This window comes from Salvelinus alpinus, chromosome 13 (genome assembly GCF_045679555.1).
Source record: "Salvelinus alpinus chromosome 13, SLU_Salpinus.1, whole genome shotgun sequence".
Lineage (NCBI taxonomy): Eukaryota > Metazoa > Chordata > Actinopteri > Salmoniformes > Salmonidae > Salvelinus > Salvelinus alpinus.
Window position 1 is genome coordinate 57955829 of NC_092098.1, and position 24602 is coordinate 57980430.

The window sequence follows — 24602 nt, forward strand, 5'->3', positions numbered from 1 at the left end:
GAACAAATTCTTATTTGGAATGAATGATACATCTCACATCTTACTGATTTTCCAACGTCAATTCTTTCCAGAAGAAAAACATCAGAATAGCCATCATACCCTTTATTTGAGACATCAAACATGAGAATAGTCATCCTACCCTTTACATGCGAGGGCCTTGACTGGCTGTTACATATGCCTCTGCGTTCCAAATTGCATCTTATTTGCTATATAGTACACTACTTTTGACCAGTGCCCTATGTGCCCTAAATAGGGAGCTATTCGGGATGCAGAGGCCTTTACTAGTTACTACACATCATCTGTTCAGTTGGAACTACAACTACAGGTCGTAGTTGTATGCTCTATCAATGGACTGATTACATAGATGGACAATTATAGTTAGTTATATAACCTCATGCATTCCTACAGAGTTCTGTAATGTGTATATCTATACAGGAACATATTAGTTAATGGTTAAGCAGGTACGTTTAACAGGCTACATTCCGATATGATTAGAGACAGAGACGTTGCTTATGGGATAGTGTCAAACTCCAGTCCTCGAGGGTCTGCAGGTTTTCACTACTCTCTTGTACTTGATTGATCAATAAAGGTCACTGATTAGTTAGGAACTCCCCTCACCTGACTGTCTAGGTCTTTATTGATTCATTAGGAACTCCCCTCACCTGACTGTCTAGGTCTTTATTGATTCATTAGGAACTCCCCTCACCTGATTCTCTAGGAATTCATTGGACACAAAATTAAAGGAAATAAGAAAAACCAGCAAACACAGCCTTCCAGGAATAGAGATTGACACACTTGGAATAGAGAATAGCTATTCTCTAGGAGTAGATAGGAGACAAACTCAAAGAAGTTTGGGAGGGTCCCTGGTTCCGAGGTCTTCTAGGAGAGGAAGGTTCAGACGGTGCCCATGACCAGTCCTCTGCAGATGGGACATTTCCTCAGGGAGGGTCCCTGGTTCCGAGGTCTTCTAGGAGAGGAAGGTTCGGACAGTGCCCTTGACCAGTCCTCTGCAGATGGGACATTTCCTCAGGGAGGGAGCGCACTCCTTACAGACCACCAGGTGACCACACGGGATGAAGACAATGTTCACCTCCTTGTCCATACACACCTTACAGGTCCGCTCCTCCTGCAATCGCCGTAGCTGCTCCTCCATCGGCAGGTCTAGAGAGGAGGAGGAGGGAGGAGGGGAGAGGAGGGGAGGGAGGAGGGGAGGGGAGGGAGAGAAGGGAGGGGGAGAGGAGTGAGGGAGGGAGGGAGATGGAAGAATAGAGAAGTAAGTATGGAGAGACATAAAACAGACATGCTCTCCCCCCTTCCCATTGGATGAGGAGACTGACCCCACCCATCCCAGTTCCAAGGCAGCCTGTCTCAGCCACAGCTGAAAGCAGCCTAGTGTGTGTATGTGAAAGTGTGTGTACCTGAGAGATCTTGACTCGGTGATGCGGCTTCATTTGCCTGGGCTGAAAGGTGCATTGAGAACAAGAATTAAACAGAAGTCTGAAATGAAATGAAACTGAGTTGGACTGAACTGGGACTAACTAGGCTAGACACGATGTCAGTCTGATGATGTCACGGAGTAGGGCTTTATTACATAGAGTTGATTGCCTACCTAGATCAGTTGTGTTCCTGAACTCTAACCCCAGCTCTACCCACCAATCATTCTCACAGTGACATGGTCAGAACATCTCTCCACCCCTCCCAAACCTGGAGGACAGGACTATTGTTTAGGGAGTTAGGGAACTAGGGAGTGAGGGGTCAGGGGGCTAGGAGTTAGGGAACTAAGGAGTGAGAGGTCAGGGGGCTAGGAGTTAGGGGCCCATGGGACTACTGGTTAGGGGACTAGGGAGTGAGGGGTCAGGGGGCTAGGAGTTAGGGGCCCATGGGACTACTGGTTAGGGGACTAGGGAGAGCCCGACAGCACAGTTGATACTGTGGTACGCAGACATTGCTTAATGCAACGTCTGAGCAGGGGAACACGACCTTACCAATGAGGTGATGTTTTACCCATAAGGTCTCTAGCAGGTTAGGGGTCAGACGTTAGGGGTCAGAGGTGATGTTTTACCCATAAGGTCTCTAGCAGGTTAGGGGTCAGAAGTTAGGGGTCAGAGGTGATGTTTTACCCATAAGGTCTCTAGCAGGTTAGGGGTCAGAGGTGATGTTTTACCCAAGGTGTCTTTGATCAGATTAGGGTTAGGGGTCAGAGGTCTATAGCAGGTTAGGGGTCAGATATTAGGGGTCAAAGATGATGTTTTACCCAGAGGTCTCTGTGCAGGATAGGTGAAGGTATTTTTGGTAATTGGTATTTTATTAGGATCCCCATTAGCTGTTGCACAAGCAGCAGCTACTCTTCCTGGGGTCCACACAAAACATGACATAATACAGGACATTAATGGACAAGAACAGCTCAAGGACAGAACTACATACATTTTCAAAAAGACACACGTAGCCTACATATCAATACATAGACACAAACTATCCAGGTCCAACAGGGGAGAGGCGTTGTGCCGCGAGGTGTTGCTTTATCTGTTTATTGAAACCAGGTTTGCTGTTTATTTGAGCAATATGAGATGGAAGGAAGTTCCATGCAATAATGGCTCTATATAATACTATACGCTTTCTTGAATTTGTTCTGGATTTGGGGACTGTGAAAAGACCCCTGGTGTCATGTCTGGTGGGGTAAGTGTGTGTGTCAGAGCTGTGTGTAAGTTGACTATGCAAACAATTTGGTATTTTCAGCACCTACAGCTTAACTAGATCTTTCTTTGCAGCACTGGACCACACGACTGGACAATAATCAAGATTAGACAAAACTAGAGTCAGCAGCACATGCCTTTTGGAGGGTTGTGTCAACAACAACAAAAAGAAGAGCATAACTGTTCCATAGACATCTGTAGAGGTCAAGCTAGCACAGGTACATCTAACCATCCCTTCAAAGTGCTAAGAATGAACTACAAAAAACACAAGAAAAAGAAGAATAGGGGGGAGGAGGAGGAGCGTATTTTACCATAAAAAAATAGGGGAATATATTCAAGTTAATTTGTAAACAATTCTAGTTGTAGGTAAAAGCATCAACTAAACTTATGTGGGAAAAGGGACTGGATCTCCCTAGGGGTTAGTGCTCAGGGGGGGTTAGGGTTAGTGCTCAGGGGGGGGGGGGGGGTTAGGGTTAGTGCTCGGGGGGGGGTTAGTGCTCAAGGGTGGTTAGGTATGGGGGTCAGAGGTTGGGGTTAGAGCTAGAGCTCAGGGGGGTTAGGGTTAGAGGTTGGGGGGGTTACGGTTAGGTATGGGGGTCAGAGGTTAGGGTTAGGTATGGGGGTCAGAGGTTAGGGTTAGGTATGGGGGTCAGAGGTTAGGGTTAGGGGTTAGGACTCAGGGGTGGTTAGGGTTAGAATATTTCCCGATAAGTCCTTCAAAAGGAAAGGTCTATATACTAGGCTAGTGATAGCTACAAGATCTATACATGTGTATTTAGAAACACACCAGCATATATTAAATAAGAATAATGACTCAGAAGTGCTTTCAAATAGAGGGAATATAGGGGATGGGGAATAAGGGTTGGGAATATAGGAGATGGGGAATAAGGGTTGGGAATATAGGAGATGGGGAATAAGGGTTGGGAATATAGGGGAATAAGGGTTGATGTTATAGGGGATGGGGAATAAGGGTTGGGAATATAGGGGATGGAGAATAAGGGTTGGGAATATAGGGGATGGGGAATAAGGGTTGGGAATATAGGGGATGGGGAATAAGGGTTAAGGTTATAGGGGAAAAGGGTTAGGGTTTTAGGGGAATAAGGGTTAGGGTTAAAGGGGATGGGGAATAAGGGTTAGGGTTATAGGGGAATAAGGGTTAGGGTTAAAGGGGATGGGGAATAAGGGTTGGGGTTATAGGGGAATAAGGGTTAGGGTTAAAGGGGATGGGGAATAAGGGTTAGGGTTATAGGGGAATAAGGGTTAGGGTTAAAGGGGATGGGGAATAAGGGTTGGGGTTATGGGGAATAAGGGTTAGGGTTTTAGGGGATGGGGAATAAGGGTTAGGGTTATAGGGGAATAAGGGTTAGGGTTAAAGGGGATGGGGAATAAGGGTTGGGGTTATAGGGGAATAAGGGTTAGGGTTATAGGGGAATAAGGGTTAGGGTTATAGGGGAATAAGGGTTAGGGTTATAGGGGAATAAGGGTTAGGGTTATAGGGGAATAAGGGTTAGGGTTATAGGGGAATAAGGGTTAGGGTTAAAGGGGAATAAGGGTTAGGGTTATAGGGGAATAAGGGTTAGGGTTATAGGGGAATAAGGGTTAGGGTTATAGGGGAATAAGGGTTAGGGTTAAAGGGGATGGGGAATAAGGGTTGGGAATATAGGGGATGGAGAATAAGGGTTGGGAATATAGGGGATGGGGAATAAGGGTTAAGGTTATAGGGGAAAAGGGTTAGGGTTTTAGGGGAATAAGGGTTAGGGTTAAAGGGGATGGGGAATAAGGGTTAGGGTTATAGGGGAATAAGGGTTAGGGTTAAAGGGGATGGGGAATAAGGGTTGGGGTTATGGGGAATAAGGGTTAGGGTTTTAGGGGATGGGGAATAAGGGTTAGGGTTATAGGGGAATAAGGGTTAGGGTTAAAGGGGATGGGGAATAAGGGTTAGGGTTATAGGGGAATAAGGGTTAGGGTTAAAGGGGATGGGGAATAAGGGTTGGGGTTATGGGGAATAAGGGTTAGGGTTTTAGGGGATGGGGAATAAGGGTTATGGTTATAGGGGAATAAGGGTTAGGGTTAAAGGGGATGGGGAATAAGGGTTGGGGTTATAGGGGAATAAGGGTTAGGGTTATAGGGGAATAAGGGTTAGGGTTATAGGGGAATAAGGGTTAGGGTTATAGGGGAATAAGGGTTAGGGTTATAGGGGAATAAGGGTTAGGGTTATAGGGGAATAAGGGTTAGGGTTAAAGGGGAATAAGGGTTAGGGTTATAGGGGAATAAGGGTTAGGGTTATAGGGGAATAAGGGTTAGGGTTAAAGGGGATGGGGAATAAGGGTTAGGGTTATAGGGGAATAAGGGTTAGGGTTAAAGGGGATGGGGAATAAGGGTTGGGGTTATGGGGAATAAGGGTTAGGGTTTTAGGGGATGGGGAATAAGGGTTAGGGTTATAGGGGAATAAGGGTTAGGGTTAAAGGGGAATAAGGGTTAGGGTTATAGGGGAATAAGGGTTAGGGTTATAGGGGAATAAGGGTTAGGGTTATAGGGGAATAAGGGTTAGGGTTATAGGGGAATAAGGGTTAGGGTTATAGGGGAATAAGGGTTAGGGTTATAGGGGAATAAAGGTTAGGGTTATAGGGGAATAAGGGTTAGGGTTATAGGGGAATAAGGGTTAGGGTTATAGGGGAATAAGGGTTAGGGTTAAAGGGGATGGGGAATAAGGGTTAGGGTTATAGGGGAATAAGGGTTAGGGTTAAAGGGGATGGGGAATAAGGGTTGGGGTTATGGGGAATAAGGGTTAGGGTTTTAGGGGATGGGGAATAAGGGTTAGGGTTATAGGGGAATAAGGGTTAGGGTTAAAGGGGATGGGGAATAAGGGTTAAGGTTATAGGGGATGGGGAATAAGGGTTGGGGTTATGGGGAATAAGGGTTAGGGTTAGGGTTGTAGGGGATGGGGAATAAGGGTTGGCGTTGTAGGGGATGGGGAATAAGGGTTAGGGTTATAATGATTCAATTCCTATAAATATTCACTCACATTTCAAACTATCATAGGCCTATGAAGAATTATTTCCATCATACCATATATACCAAAACCACACAAAATGATTCAAAGGTAAAGAGAATCCAGACAATACATAATAATCATCATGACAAGTACAATAGATCTGTAGCTTTATCCTAAACCACTTCAGAAATCCCAGGGAGGACTCCAAGAGATGGTGCCGGAGGGGATGGCTGACGTTTTACGGGCTATTTTGTGTTCTTTCTCATTGTTTGTAACTTATTTTGTACATAATGTTGCTGCTACTGTCTCTTATGACCAATAAGAGCTTCTGAATATCAGAACAGCGATTACTCACCTCGATCTGGACTAAGAGTTTTTCTTGAATGAGTCTGATGCAAAGGATATACTGTTGCTCCCGGACCAGGCCCAAATCCCCGTCATTCACATTAAGAAAAGATGGAGGTACAGGGGGCGGAGATCGGGGTGTCTTCTGAGAATTTGTCAGCGAGTGGGTAACCCGCCTCTACCACTCGTTCTATTGGCCAACGTGCAATCACTGGAGAATAAACTGGATGAGCTCTGTTGGAGACTGTCCTACCAACGGGACATTAAAAACTGCAATATCTTATGTTTCACCGAGTCGTGGCTGAACGACGACATACAGTTGGATGGGTTATCCGTGCATCGGTAAGAAAGAACAGCTGGTTCAGGTAAAACGAGGGGTGGGAGTGTGTGTCTTTGTCAATAACAGCTGGTGCGTGATGTCTAATATAAATGAATTCTCGAGGTATTGCTCGCCTGAGGTAGAGTATCTCATGATAAGCAGAAGACCACACTATCTACCAAGATAGATTCCATCTGTACTTTTCCATTTACCACCACAAACTGATGCTGGCATTAAGAACGCACTCAACCAGCTGTATAAGGTCATAAGCAAACAAGATGCTCATCCAGAAACAGCACTCCTAGTGGCCGGGGACTTTAATGCAGGCAAACTTAAATCTGTTTGAGCTAATTTCTACCAGCATGTCTCATGTGCAACAAGAGGGAAAAGAACTGCAGACCACCTTTACTCCACACACAGAGACGCGTACAAAGCTCTCCCTCGCCCTCCATTTGGCAAATCTGACCATTAATTATATCCTCCTGATTCCTGCTGACAAGCAAAAACTAAAGCAGGAAGTACATGTGACTCGCTCAATACGGAAGCCACGGATTACAGGCAACATTCACACCGAGCTGAAGGCTAGAGCTGCCGCTTTCAAGGAGCGGGACATTAATCCGGAAGCTTATAAGAAATCCTGCTATGCCCTCAGACGAATCATCAAACAGGCAATTGTCAATACAGGACTAAGATTGAATCCTACTACACCGGCTCTGACGCTTCCTCTCTCAAGGCCTCACAATCATTCTGGGCCTGTTTAAATTTTTATTTAAGTTCAGCCCCACCAGAGCCTGAGAATAAATCCCCACAAATGGAACCACAGGGTAGTTTTTCCCCTCTACCTGATATGCTCCATGGTCTGATTGACCTCAGCCTCTCTCAGGAACCTCCTTCTGGGCCTTAAGGCCGAGAAGAGTGTTCTTGTGGCCGCCTCTATATCCCCAGGGAAACTACAGATTCTGTGGAAAAGTATAAGTTGTGATTTGATCAACCCCCATGTGTGCTTTGGATGGAAACTACATTTGTGAACGAGGGCATGTCTGTTTCCTTAAAGAAAACTTTAGTTGCCAATTGTTAAAATGTTTCGTATTGCAAATTATGTATGATAGTGATGTGAGTTCAAAATGTTTATGAATTCCCTGAATTCAGAGGTGGAGCCTCCCCACAGTCCAAAAATATCAGCCAGATACCTGAGCTACAGCAATGGTAAGGTCTTACATTTAAGAAAAGCAGTTTCTTCGCAAAAACTTGTGTACAAATTTGCAAATGTCTTTCCTATGGCTGTACCATGTATCTGGAGATAGTGCTTCACATTGAACTCAAAGTCGTTTCTGGTGAGGCTCAACGCCAACAAGTCCAGGATAACTCTCTACTGTCGACTGGGGTCAGGACCCCATCAAAGCACTGAGACTGCACTTGTGAAGGTGGCAAATTACCTTTTAATGGCATTAGACCGAGGCTCTGCATCTGTCCTCGTGCTACTAGACCTTAGTGCTGCTTTTGATACCATCGATCACCACATTCTTTTGGAGAGATTGGAAACCCAAATTGGTCTACACAGACAAGTTCTGGCCTGGTTTAGATCTTATCTGTCGGAAAGATATCAGTTTGTCTCTGTAGATGGTTTGTCCTCTGACAAATCAACTGTAAATTTCGGTGTTCCTCAAGGTTTCGTTTTAGGACCACTATTGTTTTCACTATATATTTTACCTCTTGGGGATGTCATTTGAAAACATAATGTTAACTTTCACTGCTATGCGGATGACACACAGCTGTACATTTCAATGAAACATGGTGAAGCCCCACAATTGCCCTCGCTAGAAGCCTGTGTTTCAGACATAAGGAAGTGGATGGCTACAAACTTTCTACTTTTAAACTCGGACAAAACAGAAATGCTTGTTCTAGGTCCCAAGAAACAAAGAGATCTTCTGTTGAATCTGACAATTAATCTTGATGGTTGTACAATCATCTCAAATAAAACTGTGAAGGACCTCGGCGTTACTCTGGACCCTGATCTCTCTTTTTTTTTTTTTTTTTTTTTTTTTTACATTTTACCCCCTTTTCTCCCCAATTTTCGTGGTATCCAATAGCTAGTAATTACTATCTTGTCTCATCGCTACAACTCCCGTACGGGCTCGGGAGAGACGAAGGTCGAAAGCCATACGTCCTCCGAAGCACAACCCAACCAAGCCGCACTGCTTCTTAACACAGCGCGCCTCCAACCCGGAAGCCAGTCGCACCAATGTGTCGGAGGAAACACCGTGCACCTGGCCCCCTTGGTTAGCGTGCACTGCGCCCGGCCCGCCACAGGAGTCGCTGGAGCGCGATGAGACAAGGATATCCCTACCGGCCAAACCCTCCCTAACCCGGACGACGCTGGGCCAATTGTGCGTCGCCCCACGGACCTCCCGGTCGCGGCCGGCTGTGACAGAGCCTGGGCGCGAACCCAGAGACTCTGGTGGCGCAGCTAGCGCTGCAGTGCCCTAGACCACCGCGCCACCCGGGAGGCCCCTGATCTCTCTTTTGACGAACATATCAAGACTGTTTCAAGGACAGCTTTTTTCCATCTACGTAACATCCCAAAAATCAGAAACTTTCTGTCTAAAAATGATGCAGAAAAATGAATCCATGCTTTTGTTACTTCTAGGTTAGACTACTGCAATGCTCTACTTTCCGGCTACCCGGATAAAGCACTAAATTAACTTCAGTTAGTGCTAAATACGGCTGCTAGAATCCTGACTAGAACCCAAAAATTTGATCATATTACTCCAGTGCTAGCCTCCCTACACTGGCTTTCTGTTAAGGCAAGGGCTGATTTCAAGGTTTTACTGCTAACCTACAAAGCTTTACATGGGCTTGCTCCTACCTATCTTTCCGATTTGGTCCTGCAGTACATACCTACACGTACGCTACGGTCACAAGACGCAGGCCTCCAAATTGTCCCTTGAATTTCTAAGCAAACAGCTGGAGGCAGGGCTTTCTCCTATAGAGCTCCATTTTTATGGAATGGTCTGCCTACCCATGTGAAAGACGCAGACTGGGTCGCAACCTTTAAGTCTTTACTGAAGACTCATCTCTTGTGTAACAGTAGTCTAGGGGCAGTCTGTCTGGTCTGGTGTAACAGTAGTCTAGGGGCAGTCTGGTCTGGTGTAACAGTAGTCTAGGGGCAGTCTGGTCTGGTGTAACAGTAGTCTAGGGGCAGTCTGTCTGGTCTGGTGTAACAGTAGTCTAGGGGCAGTCTGTCTGGTGTAACAGTAGTCTAGGGGCAGTCTGTCTGGTGTAACAGTAGTCTAGGGGCAGTCTGTCTGGTGTAACAGTAGTCTAGGGGCATTCTGGTCTGGTGTAACAGTAGTCTAGGGGCAGTCTGGTGTAACAGTAGTTCTAGGGGCAGTCTGGTGTAACAGTAGTCTAGGGGCAGTCTGGTGTAACAGTAGTCTAGGGGCAGTCTGTCTGGTCTGGTGTAACAGTAGTTCTAGGGGCAGTCTGTCTGGTGTAACAGTAGTCTAGGGGCAGTCTGTCTGGTGTAACAGTAGTCTAGGGGCAGTCTGTCTGGTGTAACAGTAGTCTAGGGGCAGTCTGGTCTGGTGTAACAGTAGTCTAGGGGCAGTCTGTCTGGTGTAACAGTAGTCTAGGGGCAGTCTGGTCTGGTGTAACAGTAGTCTAGGGGCAGTCTGTCTGGTGTAACAGTAGTCTAGGGGCAGTCTGATCTGGTGTAACAGTAGTCTAGGGGCAGTCTGATCTGGTGTAACAGTAGTCTAGGGGCAGTCTGGTCTGGTGTAACAGTAGTCTAGGGGCAGTCTGTCTGGTCTGGTGTAACAGTAGTCTAGGGGCAGTCTGTCTGGTGTAACAGTAGTCTAGGGGCAGTCTGTCTGGTGTAACAGTAGTCTAGGGGCAGTCTGTCTGGTGTAACAGTAGTCTAGGGGCAGTCTGTCTGGTGTAACAGTAGTTCTAGGGGCAGTCTGTCTGGTGTAACAGTAGTCTAGGGGCAGTCTGTCTGGTGTAACAGTAGTCTAGGGGCAGTCTGTCTGGTGTAACAGTAGTCTAGGGGCAGTCTGTCTGGTCTGGTGTAACAGTAGTTCTAGGGGCAGTCTGGTCTGGTGTAACAGTAGTCTAGGGGCAGTCTGGTCTGGTGTAACAGTAGTCTAGGGGCAGTCTGTCTGGTGTAACAGTAGTCTAGGGGCAGTCTGTCTGGTGTAACAGTAGTCTAGGGGCAGTCTGTCTGGTCTGGTGTAACAGTAGTCTAGGGGCAGTCTGGTCTGGTGTAACAGTAGTCTAGGGGCAGTCTGGTCTGGTGTAACAGTAGTCTAGGGGCAGTCTGGTCTGGTGTAACAGTAGTCTAGGGGCAGTCTGTCTGGTCTGGTGTAACAGTAGTCTAGGGGCAGTCTGTCTGGTCTGGTGTAACAGTAGTCTAGGGGCAGTCTGTCTGGTGTAACAGTAGTCTAGGGGCAGTCTGGTCTGGTGTAACAGTAGTCTAGGGGCAGTCTGTCTGGTGTAACAGTAGTCTAGGGGCAGTCTGGTCTGGTGTAACAGTAGTCTAGGGGCAGTCTGTCTGGTGTAACAGTAGTCTAGGGGCAGTCTGATCTGGTGTAACAGTAGTCTAGGGGCAGTCTGATCTGGTGTAACAGTAGTCTAGGGGCAGTCTGGTCTGGTGTAACAGTAGTCTAGGGGCAGTCTGTCTGGTCTGGTGTAACAGTAGTCTAGGGGCAGTCTGTCTGGTGTAACAGTAGTCTAGGGGCAGTCTGTCTGGTGTAACAGTAGTCTAGGGGCAGTCTGTCTGGTGTAACAGTAGTCTAGGGGCAGTCTGTCTGGTGTAACAGTAGTTCTAGGGGCAGTCTGTCTGGTGTAACAGTAGTCTAGGGGCAGTCTGTCTGGTGTAACAGTAGTCTAGGGGCAGTCTGTCTGGTGTAACAGTAGTCTAGGGGCAGTCTGTCTGGTCTGGTGTAACAGTAGTTCTAGGGGCAGTCTGGTCTGGTGTAACAGTAGTCTAGGGGCAGTCTGGTCTGGTGTAACAGTAGTCTAGGGGCAGTCTGTCTGGTGTAACAGTAGTCTAGGGGCAGTCTGTCTGGTGTAACAGTAGTCTAGGGGCAGTCTGTCTGGTCTGGTGTAACAGTAGTCTAGGGGCAGTCTGGTCTGGTGTAACAGTAGTCTAGGGGCAGTCTGGTCTGGTGTAACAGTAGTCTAGGGGCAGTCTGTCTGGTCTGGTGTAACAGTAGTCTAGGGGCAGTCTGTCTGGTCTGGTGTAACAGTAGTCTAGGGGCAGTCTGTCTGGTCTGGTGTAACAGTAGTCTAGGGGCAGTCTGTCTGGTGTAACAGTAGTCTAGGGGCAGTCTGTCTGGTGTAACAGTAGTCTAGGGGCAGTCTGTCTGGTGTAACAGTAGTCTAGGGGCAGTCTGTCTGGTGTAACAGTAGTCTAGGGGCAGTCTGTCTGGTGTAACAGTAGTCTAGGGGCAGTCTGTCTGGTGTAACAGTAGTCTAGGGGCAGTCTGTCTGGTGTAACAGTAGTCTAGGGGCAGTCTGGTCTGGTGTAACAGTAGTCTAGGGGCAGTCTGGTCTGGTGTAACAGTAGTCTAGGGGCAGTCTGGTCTGGTCTGGTGGGCAAGGATCATCATTACTCACCCAATTGGACATTACTGGTCAAGATCTGAAATCGGTTGTGGAGTGGTATCGACATATTGATGGAATAAGGTCCCTAAACTGATGGTTAGACAGGGTAGACCCAAGACTAGGTCTCTACTGTCATCTAGTGGCCATTTATCGGTACTGCTTGCCCCATGGAACCTCAATGGAGGCCCAGTGCAAGTCCTCAAAGGAAGGCTCAAACAATTGTTTGTCATACTTGGAACAATAAAATAGTGTGTTCTCCAATTGGATGTCAGACATTAGGGGTCAGAGGTGATGATTTACCCATGAGGTCTCTGAGCAGGTTAGGGTTAGGGGTCAGAGGTGATGATTTACCCATGAGGTCTCTGAGCAGGTTAGGGTTAGGGGTCAGAGGTGATGATTTACCCATGAGGTCTCTGAGCAGGTTAGGGTTAGGGGTCAGAGGTGAAGTTTGACCCATGAGGTCTAAGCAGGTTAGGGGTCAGAGGTGAAGTTTTACCCATGAGGTCTAAGCAGGTTAAGGTTAGGGGTCAGAGGTGAAGTTTTACCCATGAGGTCTAAGCAGGTTAGGGGTCAGAGGTGAAGTTTTACCCATGAGGTCTAAGCAGGTTAGGGTTAGGGGTCAGAGGTGAAGTTTTACCCATGAGGTCTCTGAGCAGGTAGACATCGTTCTTCTGGATCCAGTTCCTGAAGACCTCAGCTGCTGCGTTTCCTTTAGTCAGCACCAAGTCTATCAGTCTGGCTGTCTGCTGCTGGGAGGACTGGCCCTGGAGACCACTGTATTCCTCTCCACCTGAAGAGACAGGGGTCAGAGGTCAGCACCAAATCTATCAGTCTGGCTGTCTGCTGCTGGGAGGACTGGCCCTGGAGACCACTGTATTCCTCTCCACCTGAAGAGACAGTGGAGAGGAGTAACACGTAGTATATAACATGTAGTAGTATATTAGTAGTAGATAAGCAGACGTACTGATGACGTTCTGCTCTCGGAGGTGCTCCAGGACAGACTCAACACTCTTCAGACGCTGGACCAACGCTGCCTGGTGTCTCTTTAAGAATGAATGACCGTCTGGAGGAGGGAGAGGGAGAGAGAGGAAGGGGGAGAGAGAGAGAGAGAGAGAGAGAGAGAGAGAGGAAGGGGGAGAGAGAGAGAGAGATAGGAGGGAGGGAGGGAGGGAGGGAGGGAGGGAGGGAGGGAGGGAGGGAGGGAGGGAGGGAGGGAGGGAGGGAGGGAGGGGATGGGGGAGGTAGAGGGAAAAGGAGAGAGAGAGGATGGGGAGGGAGAGAGAGAAAGAGGGAGGGAGAGAGAGAGAGAGAAAGAGGGAGGGGAGGGAGAGAGAGTTGGGTTAGGTTCACTTGGGGAGAATCTCAATTTTATAGTAGCAGCTACTCTTCCTAGAGGCAAATTTTTTGTGTGCAAAAATAAAAATGGTATATAACATTATTACACCACTACATATCTACAATACAACATTTATAATACTACCATACATACTGTGCATTCGGAAAGTATTCAGACCCCTTGACTATTCCACATTGTTACGTTACAGCCTTATTCTAAAATTGATTATATAAATACAATGTCCTCAATCTACACACAATACCATCACAATACCCCATAATGACATCACAATACCCCACAAAGACATCACAATACCCCATAATGACATCACAATACCCCATAATGACATCACAATACCCCACAATGACATCACAATACCCCATAATGACATCACAATACCCCACAAAGACATCACAATACCCCATAATGACATCACAATACCCCATAATGACATCACAATACCCCATAATGACATCACAATACCCCACAATGACATCACAATACCCCATAATGACAAAGCGAAAACAGGCAAATTTATGAAAAATGTAAAATGATTCGGGCCCTTTTCTATGAGACTCGAAATTGAGCTCAGATGCATCCTGTTTCCATTGATCATCCTTGAGATGTTTCTAGAACTTGATTGTACATGCTTTGGAAATCGCACACACCTGTCTATATAAGGTCCCACAGTTGACAGTGCATGTCAGAGCAAAAACAAAGCCATGAGGTCGAAGGAATTGTCCTTAGAGCTCCGAGACAGGATTGTGTGCAGGCACAGATCTGGGGAACGGTACCAAAAAAATATCTGCCACATTTAAGGTCCCCAAGAACACAGTGGTCTCCATCATTCTTAAATAGAAGAAGTTTAGAACCACCAAGACTCTTCCTAGAGCTGGCCGCTCGGCCAAACTGAGCAGTCAGGGGAGAAGAGCCTTGGTCAGGAGGTGACCAAGAACCCGATGGTCATTCTGACAGAGCTCCAGAGTTCCTCTGTGGAGATGGGTGAACCTTCCAGAAGGACAACCATCTCTGCAGCAATCCACCAACCAGGCCTTATGGTAGAGTGGCCAGACAGAAGCAACTCCTCAGTAAAAGGCACATGACAGCCCACTTGGAGTTTGCCAAAAGGCACCTAAAGGACTCTCAGACCATGAAAAACAAGATTCTCTGGTCTGATGAAACTAAAATTCAACTCTTGGGCCTGAAAGCCAAGCGTCACGTCTGGAGGAAACCTGGCACCATCCCTACGGTGACACATTTACATTACATTTAAGTCATTTAGCAGACGCTCTTATCCAGAGCGACTTACAAATTGGACATGGTGGTGGCAGAATCATGATGTGGGGATGTTTTTCAGCGGCAGGGACTGGGAGGCTAGTCAGGATTGAGGGAAAGATGAACAGATCAAAGTACAGAGAGATCCTTGATGAAAACCTGCTCCAGAGCGCTCAGGACCTCAGACTGAGGCAAAGATTCACCTTCCAACAGGACAACGACCCTAAGCACACAGCCAAGACAACGCAGGAGTGGCTTCAGGACAAGTCTCTGAATGTCCATGAGGGGCCCATCCAGAGCCCGAAACCCAATCGAACATCTCTGGAGAGATCTGAAAATAGCTGTGCAGCGACACTCCCATTCAACCTGACAGAGCTTGAGAAGATCTGCAGAGAAGAATGGGAGAAACTCTGCAAATACAGGTGTGCCAAGCTTGTAGCGTCATACCCAAGAAGACTCGATGCTGTAATCGCTGCCAAAGGTGATTCAACAAAGTGCTGATGAAAGGGTCAGAATACTTCTGATATTTCCGTATTTTTTATTTTTTTTATTTTTATTTTTTTTAGATGTAATAAATGTACTAAAATCTCTACAGATCTGTCACTATGGGGAAGTGTGTGTATATCGATGACAAAACAACAACAGCTGTATCCAGAATAAGGCTGTAGCGTAACAATGTGGGAAAACTCAAGGGATCTGAATACTTTCAAATCAAATTTGATTTGTCACATGAGCCGAATACAACAACTGTAGACCTTACAGTGAAATGCTGAATACAACCGTAACCAACAATGCAGTTAAGAAAAATACCTAAAAAAATACGAAATAAAAGTAACAAATAATTAAAGAGCAGCAGCAAAACAACAATAATGAGGCTTTATACAGGGGGGTACCGGTACAGAGTCAATGTGCGGAGGCACCGGTTAGTAATGAGGCTTTATACAGGGGGGTACCGGTACAGAGTCAATGTGCGGAGGCACCGGTTAGTAATGAGGCTTTATACAGGGGGGTACCGGTACAGAGTCAATGTGCGGAGGCACCGGTTAGTAATGAGGCTTTATACAGGGGGGTACCGGTACAGAGTCAATGTGCGGAGGCACCGGTTAGTAATGAGGCTTTATACAGGGGGGTACCGGTACAGAGTCAATGTGCGGAGGCACCGGTTAGTAATGAGGCTTTATACAGGGGGGTACCGGTACAGAGTCAATGTGCGGAGGCACCGGTTAGTAATGAGGCTTTATACAGGGGGGTACCGGTACAGAGTCAATGTGCGGAGGCACCGGTTAGTAATGAGGCTTTATACAGGGGGGTACCGGTACAGAGTCAATGTGCGGAGGCACCGGTTAGTAATGAGGCTTTATACAGGGGGGTACCGGTACAGAGTCAATGTGCGGAGGCACCGGTTAGTAATGAGGCTTTATACAGGGGGGTACCGGTACAGAGTCAATGTGCGGAGGCACCGGTTAGTAATGAGGCTTTATACAGGGGGGTACAGGTACAGAATCAATGTGCGGAGGCACCGGTTAGTAATGAGGCTTTATACAGGGGGTACCGGTACAGAGTCAATGTGCGGAGGCACCGGTTAGTAATGAGGCTTTATACAGGGGGGTACCGGTACAGAGTCAATGTGCGGAGGCACCGGTTACTAATGAGGCTTTATACAGGGGGTACCGGTACAGAGTCAATGTGCGGAGGCACCGGTTACTAATGAGGCTTTATACAGGGGGGTACCGGTACAGAGTCAATGTGCGGAGGCACCGGTTAGTAATGAGGCTATATAGAGGGGGGTACCGGTACAGAGTCAATGTGCGGAGGCACCGGTTAGTAATGAGGCTTTATACAGGGGGGTACCGGTACAGAGTCAATGTGCGGAGGCACCGGTTAGTAATGAGGCTTTATACAGGGGGGTACCGGTACAGAGTCAATGTGCGGAGGCACCGGTTAGTAATGAGGCTTTATACAGGGGGGTACAGGTACAGAATCAATGTGCGGAGGCACCGGTTAGTAATGAGGCTTTATACAGGGGGTACCGGTACAGAGTCAATGTGCGGAGGCACCGGTTAGTAATGAGGCTTTATACAGGGGGGTACCGGTACAGAGTCAATGTGCGGAGGCACCGGTTAGTAATGAGGCTTTATACAGGGGGTACCGGTACAGAGTCAATGTGCGGAGGCACCGGTTACTAATGAGGCTTTATACAGGGGGGTACCGGTACAGAGTCAATGTGCGGAGGCACCGGTTAGTAATGAGGCTATATAGAGGGGGGTACCGGTACAGAGTCAATGTGCGGAGGCACCGGTTAGTAATGAGGCTTTATACAGGGGGGTACCGGTTTAAAGAGACAGCTCAGTATATTCAGCATGTCCTAGTAGTTTAAACAGACACCTCAGTATATTCAGCATGTCCTAGTAGTTTAAACAGACACCTCAGTATATTCAGCATGTCCTAGTAGTTTAAACAGACAGCTCAGTATATTCAGCATGTCCTAGTAGTTTAAACAGACAGCTCAGTATATTCAGCATGTCCTAGTAGTTTAAACCGACACCTCAGTATATTCAGCATGTCCTAGTAGTTTAAACAGACACCTCAGTATATTCAGCATGTCCTAGTAGTTTAAACAGACAGCTCAGTATATTCAGCATGTCCTAGTAGTTTAAACAGACAGCTCAGTATATTCAGCATGTCCTAGTAGTTTAAACAGACAGCTCAGTATATTCAGCATGTCCTAGTAGTTTAAACAGACAGCTCAGTAAATTCAGCATGTCCTAGTAGTTTAAACCGACACCTCAGTAAATTCAGCATGTCCTAGTAGTTTAAACAGACACCGCAGTATATTCAGCATGTCCTAGTAGTTTAAACAGACAGCTCAGTATATTCAGCATGTCCTAGTAGTTTAAACAGACACCGCAGTATATTCAGCATGTCCTAGTAGTTTAAACAGACACCGCAGTATATTCAGCATGTCCTAGTAGTTTAAACAGACACCTCAGTATATTCAGCATGTCCTAGTAGTTTAAACCGACAGCTCAGTATATTCAGCATGTCCTAGTAGTTTAAACAGACACCGCAGTATATTCAGCATGTCCTAGTAGTTTAAACAGACACCGCAGTATATTCAGCATGTCCTAGTAGTTTAAACAGACAGCTCAGTATATTCAGCATGTCCTAGTAGTTTAAACCGACACCTCAGTATATTCAGCATGTCCTAGTAGTTTAAACCGACACCTCAGTATATTCAGCATGTCCTAGTAGTTTAAACAGACACCGCAGTATATTCAGCATGTCCTAGTAGTTTAAACAGACACCTCAGTATATTCAGCATGTCCTAGTAGTTTAAACAGACAGCTCAGTATATTCAGCATGTCCTAGTAGTTTAAACAGACAGCTCAGTAAATTCAGCATGTCCTAGTAGTTTAAACAGACACCTCAGTATATTCAGCATGTCCTAGTAGGTTAAACAGACAGCTCAGTATATTCAGCATGTCCTAGTAGTTTAAACAGACACCTCAGTATATTCAGCATGTCCTAGTAGTTTAAACAGACACCGCAGTAAATTCAGCATGTCCTAGTAGTTTAAACAGACACCTCAGTATATTCAGCATGTCCTAGTAGTTTAAACAGACACCTCAGTATATTCAGCATGTCCTAGTAGTTTAAACCGACACCTCAGTATATTCAGCATGTCCTAGTAGTTTAAACAGACAGCTCAGTATATTCAGCATGTCCTAGTAGTTTAAACAGACACCGCAGTATATTCAGCATGTCCTAGTAGTTTAAACAGACACCTCAGTATATTCAGCATGTCCTAGTAGTTTAAACAGACACCTCAGTATATTCAGCATGTCCTAGTAGGTTAAACAGACAGCTCAGAGACGTGTTTCAGAATGTTTGTCGTACCAGAAGCCATCTCCTCGGCCAGCATCTCTCTCTCCTCCTCTCTCTTCTGATCTTCTGCACTCAGCAGGTCTGAGACCAGTTCCTGGACCGTCTTGTAGTTCTCTCCGCTGGTCAGGATCTTACTCTGGACGGTCTGCTTCACCAGGCCACGCTCAAACCCCATCTCTAGTGACGACACAACCACCGCAGTGTTCATCATCACGGCATCCTCCGACCGCTCCTCACCTGGGGTGGGGGGGGGGGGGGGGCAGCAAGAAGGAGAAAGAGAGAAGAGGGAGTTAGCAGTGATATCAACATAGTGGAGGTCTGTCTGTCTCATGGCTGAACAGTCATATCAACATTCTGTCAGGGTTTAAATTCAGTTGAAGTCAGGAGTCACTCACCCGGGGGGTCCACAAACTCTCTGGAGCTGCTGTCCCCATTGGTTAGGAGCTGTAGGGGGAGGGGCCAGGAGAGAGTTAACTTCCTGATCAGATCAGTCAGATAATATAGGTTTATTCTAGGGATGGGCATTGGACAATATTTCACTAATCGAATATCAATTTTTTTGACGTCAGCATAGTCAAAATTCGTAGCCGATGTGATTAAGACGTTTAACACGGGTTAACATTCACAAGGCCGCAGGGCCAGATGGATTACCAGGACCGTTTAACACCGGTTAACATTCACAAGGCCGCAGGGCCAGATGGATTACCAGGACCGTTTAACACCGGTTAACATTCACAAGGCCGCAGGGCCAGATGGATTACCAGGACCGTTTAACACCGGTTAACATTCACAAGGCCGCAGGGCCAGATGGATTACCAGGAGCGTTTAACACCGGTTAACATTCACAAGGCGGCAGGGCCAGATGGATTACCAGGACCGTTTAACACCAGTTAACATTCACAAGGCCGCAGGGCCAGATGGATTACCAGGAGCGTTTAACACCGGTTAACATTCACAAGGCGGCAGGGCCAGATGGATTACCAGGACCGTTTAACACCGGTTAACATTCACAAGGCCGCAGGGCCAGATGGATTACCAGGACCGTTTAACACCGGTTAACATTCACAAGGCGGCAGGGCCAGATGGATTACCAGGACCGTTTAACACCGGTTAACATTCACAAGGCGGCAGGGCCAGATGGATTACCAGGACCGTTTAACACCGGTTAACATTCACAAGGCGGCAGGGCCAGATGGATTAGCAGGACCGTTTAACACCGGTTAACATTCACAAGGCCGCAGGGCCAGATGGATTACCAGGACCGTTTAACATTCACAAGGCGGCAGGGCCAGATGGATTACCAGGACCGTTTAACACCGGTTAACATTCACAAGGCGGCAGGGCCAGATGGATTACCAGGACCGTTTAACACCGGTTAACATTCACAAGGCGGCAGGGCCAGATGGATTACCAGGACCGTTTAACACCGGTTAACATTCACAAGGCCGCAGGGCCAGATGGATTACCAGGACCGTTTAACACCGGTTAACATTCACAAGGCCGCAGGGCCAGATGGATTACCAGGACCTTTTAACACCGGTTAACATTCACAAGGCGGCAGGGCCAGATGGATTACCAGGACCGTTTAACACCGGTTAACATTCACAAGGCGGCAGGGCCAGATGGATTACCAGGACCGTTTAACACCGGTTAAAATTCACAAGGCCGCAGGGCCAGATGGATTACCAGGACCGTTTAACACCGGTTAACATTCACAAGGCGGCAGGGCCAGATGGATTACCAGGACCGTTTAACACCGGTTAACATTCACAAGGCCGCAGGGCCAGATGGATTACCAGGACCGTTTAACACCGGTTAACATTCACAAGGCCGCAGGGCCAGATGGATTACCAGGACCGTTTAACACCGGTTAACATTCGCAAGGCCGCATGGCCAGATGGATTACCAGGACCGTTTAACACCGGTTAACATTCGCAAGGCCGCATGGCCAGATGGATTACCAGGACCGTTTAACACCGGTTAACATTTGCAGGGCCGCAGGGCCAGATGGATTACCAGGACCGTTTAACACCGGTTAACATTTGCAGGGCCGCAGGGCCAGATGGATTACCAGGACCGTTTAACACCGGTTAACATTCACAAGGCAGCAGGGCCAGATGGATTACCAGGACCGTTTAACACCGGTTAACATTCACAAGGCCGCAGGGCCAGATGGATTACCAGGACCGTTTAACACCGGTTAACATTCACAAGGCAGCAGGGCCAGATGGATTACCAGGACCGTTTAACACCGGTTAACATTCACAAGGCCGCAGGGCCAGATGGATTACCAGGACAGGTTAACATTCACAAGGCGGCAGGGCCAGATGGATTACCAGGACCGTACTGGCATGCGTCTCCACTGACGTTTTCAACCTCTCCCTGACCCAGTATGTAATACCTACATGTCTCAATCAGACCACCATAGTCCCTGTGCCTAAGAACAACAAAGGTAACATATAACTCACATCTGTTGCCATGAAATGCTTTGAAAGGCTGGTCATGGCTCACAACACCATCAGCTCAGACATCCTGCACCTAATCCAATTCGCATACCGCCCCAATAAATCAACAGACAACGCAATCTCCATTGCACTCCAGAGTGCCCTTTCCCACCTGGGTAAGAGGAACTGCTTGAGAATGCTGTTCATTGATTACAGCTCAACACCATAGTGCCATCCAAGCTCAGGACCCTGGGACTGAACACCGACCTCTGCACCTGGATCCTGGACTTCCTGACGAGCCACCCCCAGGTTGTGAGGGTAACAACACATCCACTACGCTGATCCTCAACACGGGGGCCCCTCAGGGGTGTGTGCTCAGTCCCTTCCTGTACTCCCTGTTGACCCACGACTGCATGGCCTCGCACGACTACAACATCAAGTTCGCTTGTGACACGACGTTGTAGGCCTGATCACCTATGGCGATGAGACAGCCTACAATGGAAGAGGTCAGAGAACTGGCAGCGTGGTGCCAGGACAACAACGTCTCCCTCAACGTCAGCAAGACCAAGGAGATGATCTTGGACTACAGGAAAAGGAGGACGGAGCACGCCCGCATTCTCATCGACGGGGCTGTAGTGGAGCAGGTCGAGAGCTTTAAGTTCCTCGGTGTCCACATCACTAAGGATCTATCATGGTCCACACACACCAACACAGTCATGAAGAGGACACAGCAACACTTCCTCCCCCTCAGGAGGATGATAATACTTGTCATGGGCCCCCAGACCCTCAAAGCTCTACAGCTGCACCATTGACAGTATCTTGACTGGCTGCATCACCGCTTGGTATGGCAACTGCTTGGCATCCGAACCGCAAGGTGATACAGAGTGTGTACCTCCTCAGTACATCGTCCAGAAGGCGAGGTCAGTACAGGTGCATCAAAGCTGGGACCGAGAGACTAAAACAGCTTCTATCTCAAGGCTATCAGACTGTTAAACAGCCATCACTAACTCAGAGAGGCTGCTGCCTACATGCAGACTCAAATCATTGGCCACTTTAATAAATGGATCACTAGTGACTTTAACAATGGAATGTTAAATGTTTACATATCATACATTACCCATATCAAATGTATATACTGTATTTTATACCATCTACTGCATCTTGCCTATGCCGCTTGGTCATCGCTCATCCATATATTTATATGTACATATTCTCATTCCATCCCTTTAGATTTGTGTGTATTAGGTAGTTGTTGTGGAATTGTTAGATTACTTGTTAGATATTACTGCACTGTTGGAACTAGAAGCACAAGCATTTCGCTACACTCGCATTAACATCTGCTAACCAGGTGTATGTGACCAATACAATTTGATTGTATTGTTCTACCAGCTCCCTGCCATCCAGGACCTCTAAACCAGGCGGTGTCAGAGGAAGGCCCTAAAAATGGTCAAAGACTCCATCCACCCAAGTCATAGACTGATCTCTCTGCTACCGCATGGTACCGATGTACCAAGTCTGGAACCAACAGGACCCTGAACAGCTTCTACCCCCAAGCCTTAAGACTACTAAATATTACCAAATAGCTACCCAGCGCCTTGATGACAGCATAGCACACTCTTGGCATTCTCTCAATCAGCTTCACCTGGAATGCTTTTCCAAGAGTCTTGAAAGAGTTGCCACATATGCTGAGCACTTGTTGGCTACTTTTACTTAAGTATTCAGAAGCTTTACTCAGTACTTTGTTGATGCACCTTTGGCAGCGATTAGCCTCAAGTCTTCTTGGGTATGACACTACAAGCTTGGCACACCTGGCCCAGGCAAGTATCAGGCAAGTATCTTCTTGCTTCCATTCAGCCACAAGAGCATTAGTGAGGTCGGGCACTGATGTTGACCGATTAGGCCAGGCTCGCAGTCGGCGTTCCATTTCAACCCAAAGGTGTTTGATGGGGTTGAGATCAGGTCAGATGCAGGCCAGTCAATTTCTTCAACACTGATCTCGACAAACCATTTCAGTCTGGATCTTGCGTTGTGCACGGGGGCATTGTCATGCTGAAACAGGAAAGGGCATTCCACAAACTGTTGCCACAAAGTTGGAAGCACAGAATCATCTAGAATGTCATCGTATGCTGTAGCGTAAAGATTTCCCTTCACTGGAACTAAGGGGCCCAAACCATGAAAAACAGCCCCAGACCATTATTCCTCCTCCACCAAACTTTACAGTTAGCACTATGCATTGGGGCAGGTAGCGTTCTCCTGGCATCCACCAAACCCAGATTCGGCCGTCGGGCTGCCAGATAACTAAGCGTGATTCAGAACTCCAGAGAACGTGTTTCCACTGCTCCAAAGTCCAATGGCGGCGAGATTTACACCACTCCAGCAGATGCTTGGTATTGTGCGTGGTGATCTTAGGCTTGTGTGCGGCTGCTCGACCAACCCATTTCATGACGCTCCCGACAAACAGTTATTGTGCTGACGTTGCTTCCAGAGGCAGTTTGGAACTCAGTAGTGAGTGTCGCAACCGAGGACAGCACTCGGCGGTCCCGTTCTTGAGCTTGTGTGGCCTACCACTTTGTGGCTGAGCCGTTGTTGCTCCTAGACGCTTCCACTTCACAATAAAAGCACTTACAGTTGACCGGGGGGCAGCTCTAGCAGCGCTGAAATTTGACTAACTGACTTGTTGGAAAGGTGGCATCCTATGACGGTGCCACATTGAAAGTCACTGAGCTTTTCAGTAAGGCCATTCTACTGACTATGTTTGTCTATGGAGATTGCATGGCTGTGTGCTTGATTTTATACACCTGTCAGAATTTGAAGGGGTGTCCACATACTTTTGTATATATAGTGTATATCATTTTATGTAACAATGTCACAAGGATGATCTAATTTAAAACAAAGCTTTTCACTGTCAAAATAGGCTGAAAAAATTAAATAAAATACAAGTCCGTTTGGATATCCGGATATTCGATTAACCTACTAGCACATCCCTACTTTATTCACAGCTCAATGCTCTACCAGACGACTAATAAACAGTTAGGTCTTTATTCACAGCTCAATACCAGACGACTAATAAACAGTTAGGTCTTTATTCACAGCTCAATGCTCTACCAGACTGCTAATAAACAGTTAGGTCTTTATTCACAGCTCAATGCTCTACCAGACGACTAATAAACAGTTAGGTCTTTATTCACAGCTCAATGCCAGACGGCTAATAAACAGTTAGGTCTTTATTCACAGCTCAATGCCAGACGACTAATAAACAGTTAGGTCTTTATTCACAGCTCAATGTTCTACCAGACGGCTAATAAACAGTTAGGTCTTTATTCACAGCTCAATGCTCTACCAGACGGCTAATAAACAGTTAGGTCTTTATTCACAGCTCAATGCTCTACCAGACGGCTAATAAACAGTTAGGTCTTTATTCACAGCTCAATGCTCTACCAGACGGCTAATAAACAGTTAGGTCTTTATTCACAGCTCAATGCTCTACCAGACGGCTAATAAACAGTTAGGTCTTTATTCACAGCTCAATGCTCTACCAGACGGCTAATAAACAGTTAGGTCTTTATTCACAGCTCAATGTTCTACCAGACGACTAATAAACAGTTAGGTCTTTATTCACAGCTCAATGCTCTACCAGACGGCTAATAAACAGTTAGGTCTTTATTCACAGCTCAATGCCAGGCGGCTAATAAACAGTTAGGTCTTT

The 24602-nt window shown here is 46.9% G+C and overlaps 1 protein-coding gene across 8 annotated transcripts in view; it reads right to left on the bottom strand.

Moving 5' to 3' along the window:
- Positions 1-87: 87 nt before the first annotated feature.
- The window catches only part of LOC139537976 (putative inhibitor of apoptosis), a 72330-nt gene continuing 47815 nt past the window's right edge, over positions 88-24602 (bottom strand). For 5 of the 8 annotated variants that reach the window (XM_071339906.1, XM_071339907.1, XM_071339905.1 and 2 more), the window contains 6 exons: positions 18848-18896; positions 18465-18689; positions 12921-13019; positions 12594-12746; positions 1419-1460; positions 88-1161 (listed from right to left, as the gene is read on the bottom strand). In XM_071339906.1, the coding sequence (XP_071196007.1) occupies positions 968-1161; positions 1419-1460; positions 12594-12746; positions 12921-13019; positions 18465-18689; positions 18848-18896 (762 nt within the window). In that variant the 3' untranslated portion in view covers positions 88-967. Of the gene's footprint in view, positions 1162-1418; positions 1461-12593; positions 12844-12920; positions 13020-18464; positions 18690-18847; positions 18897-24602 lie in introns of those variants that run through there. The other 3 variants (XR_011667647.1, XM_071339902.1, XM_071339903.1) reach the window with 3 other exon arrangements.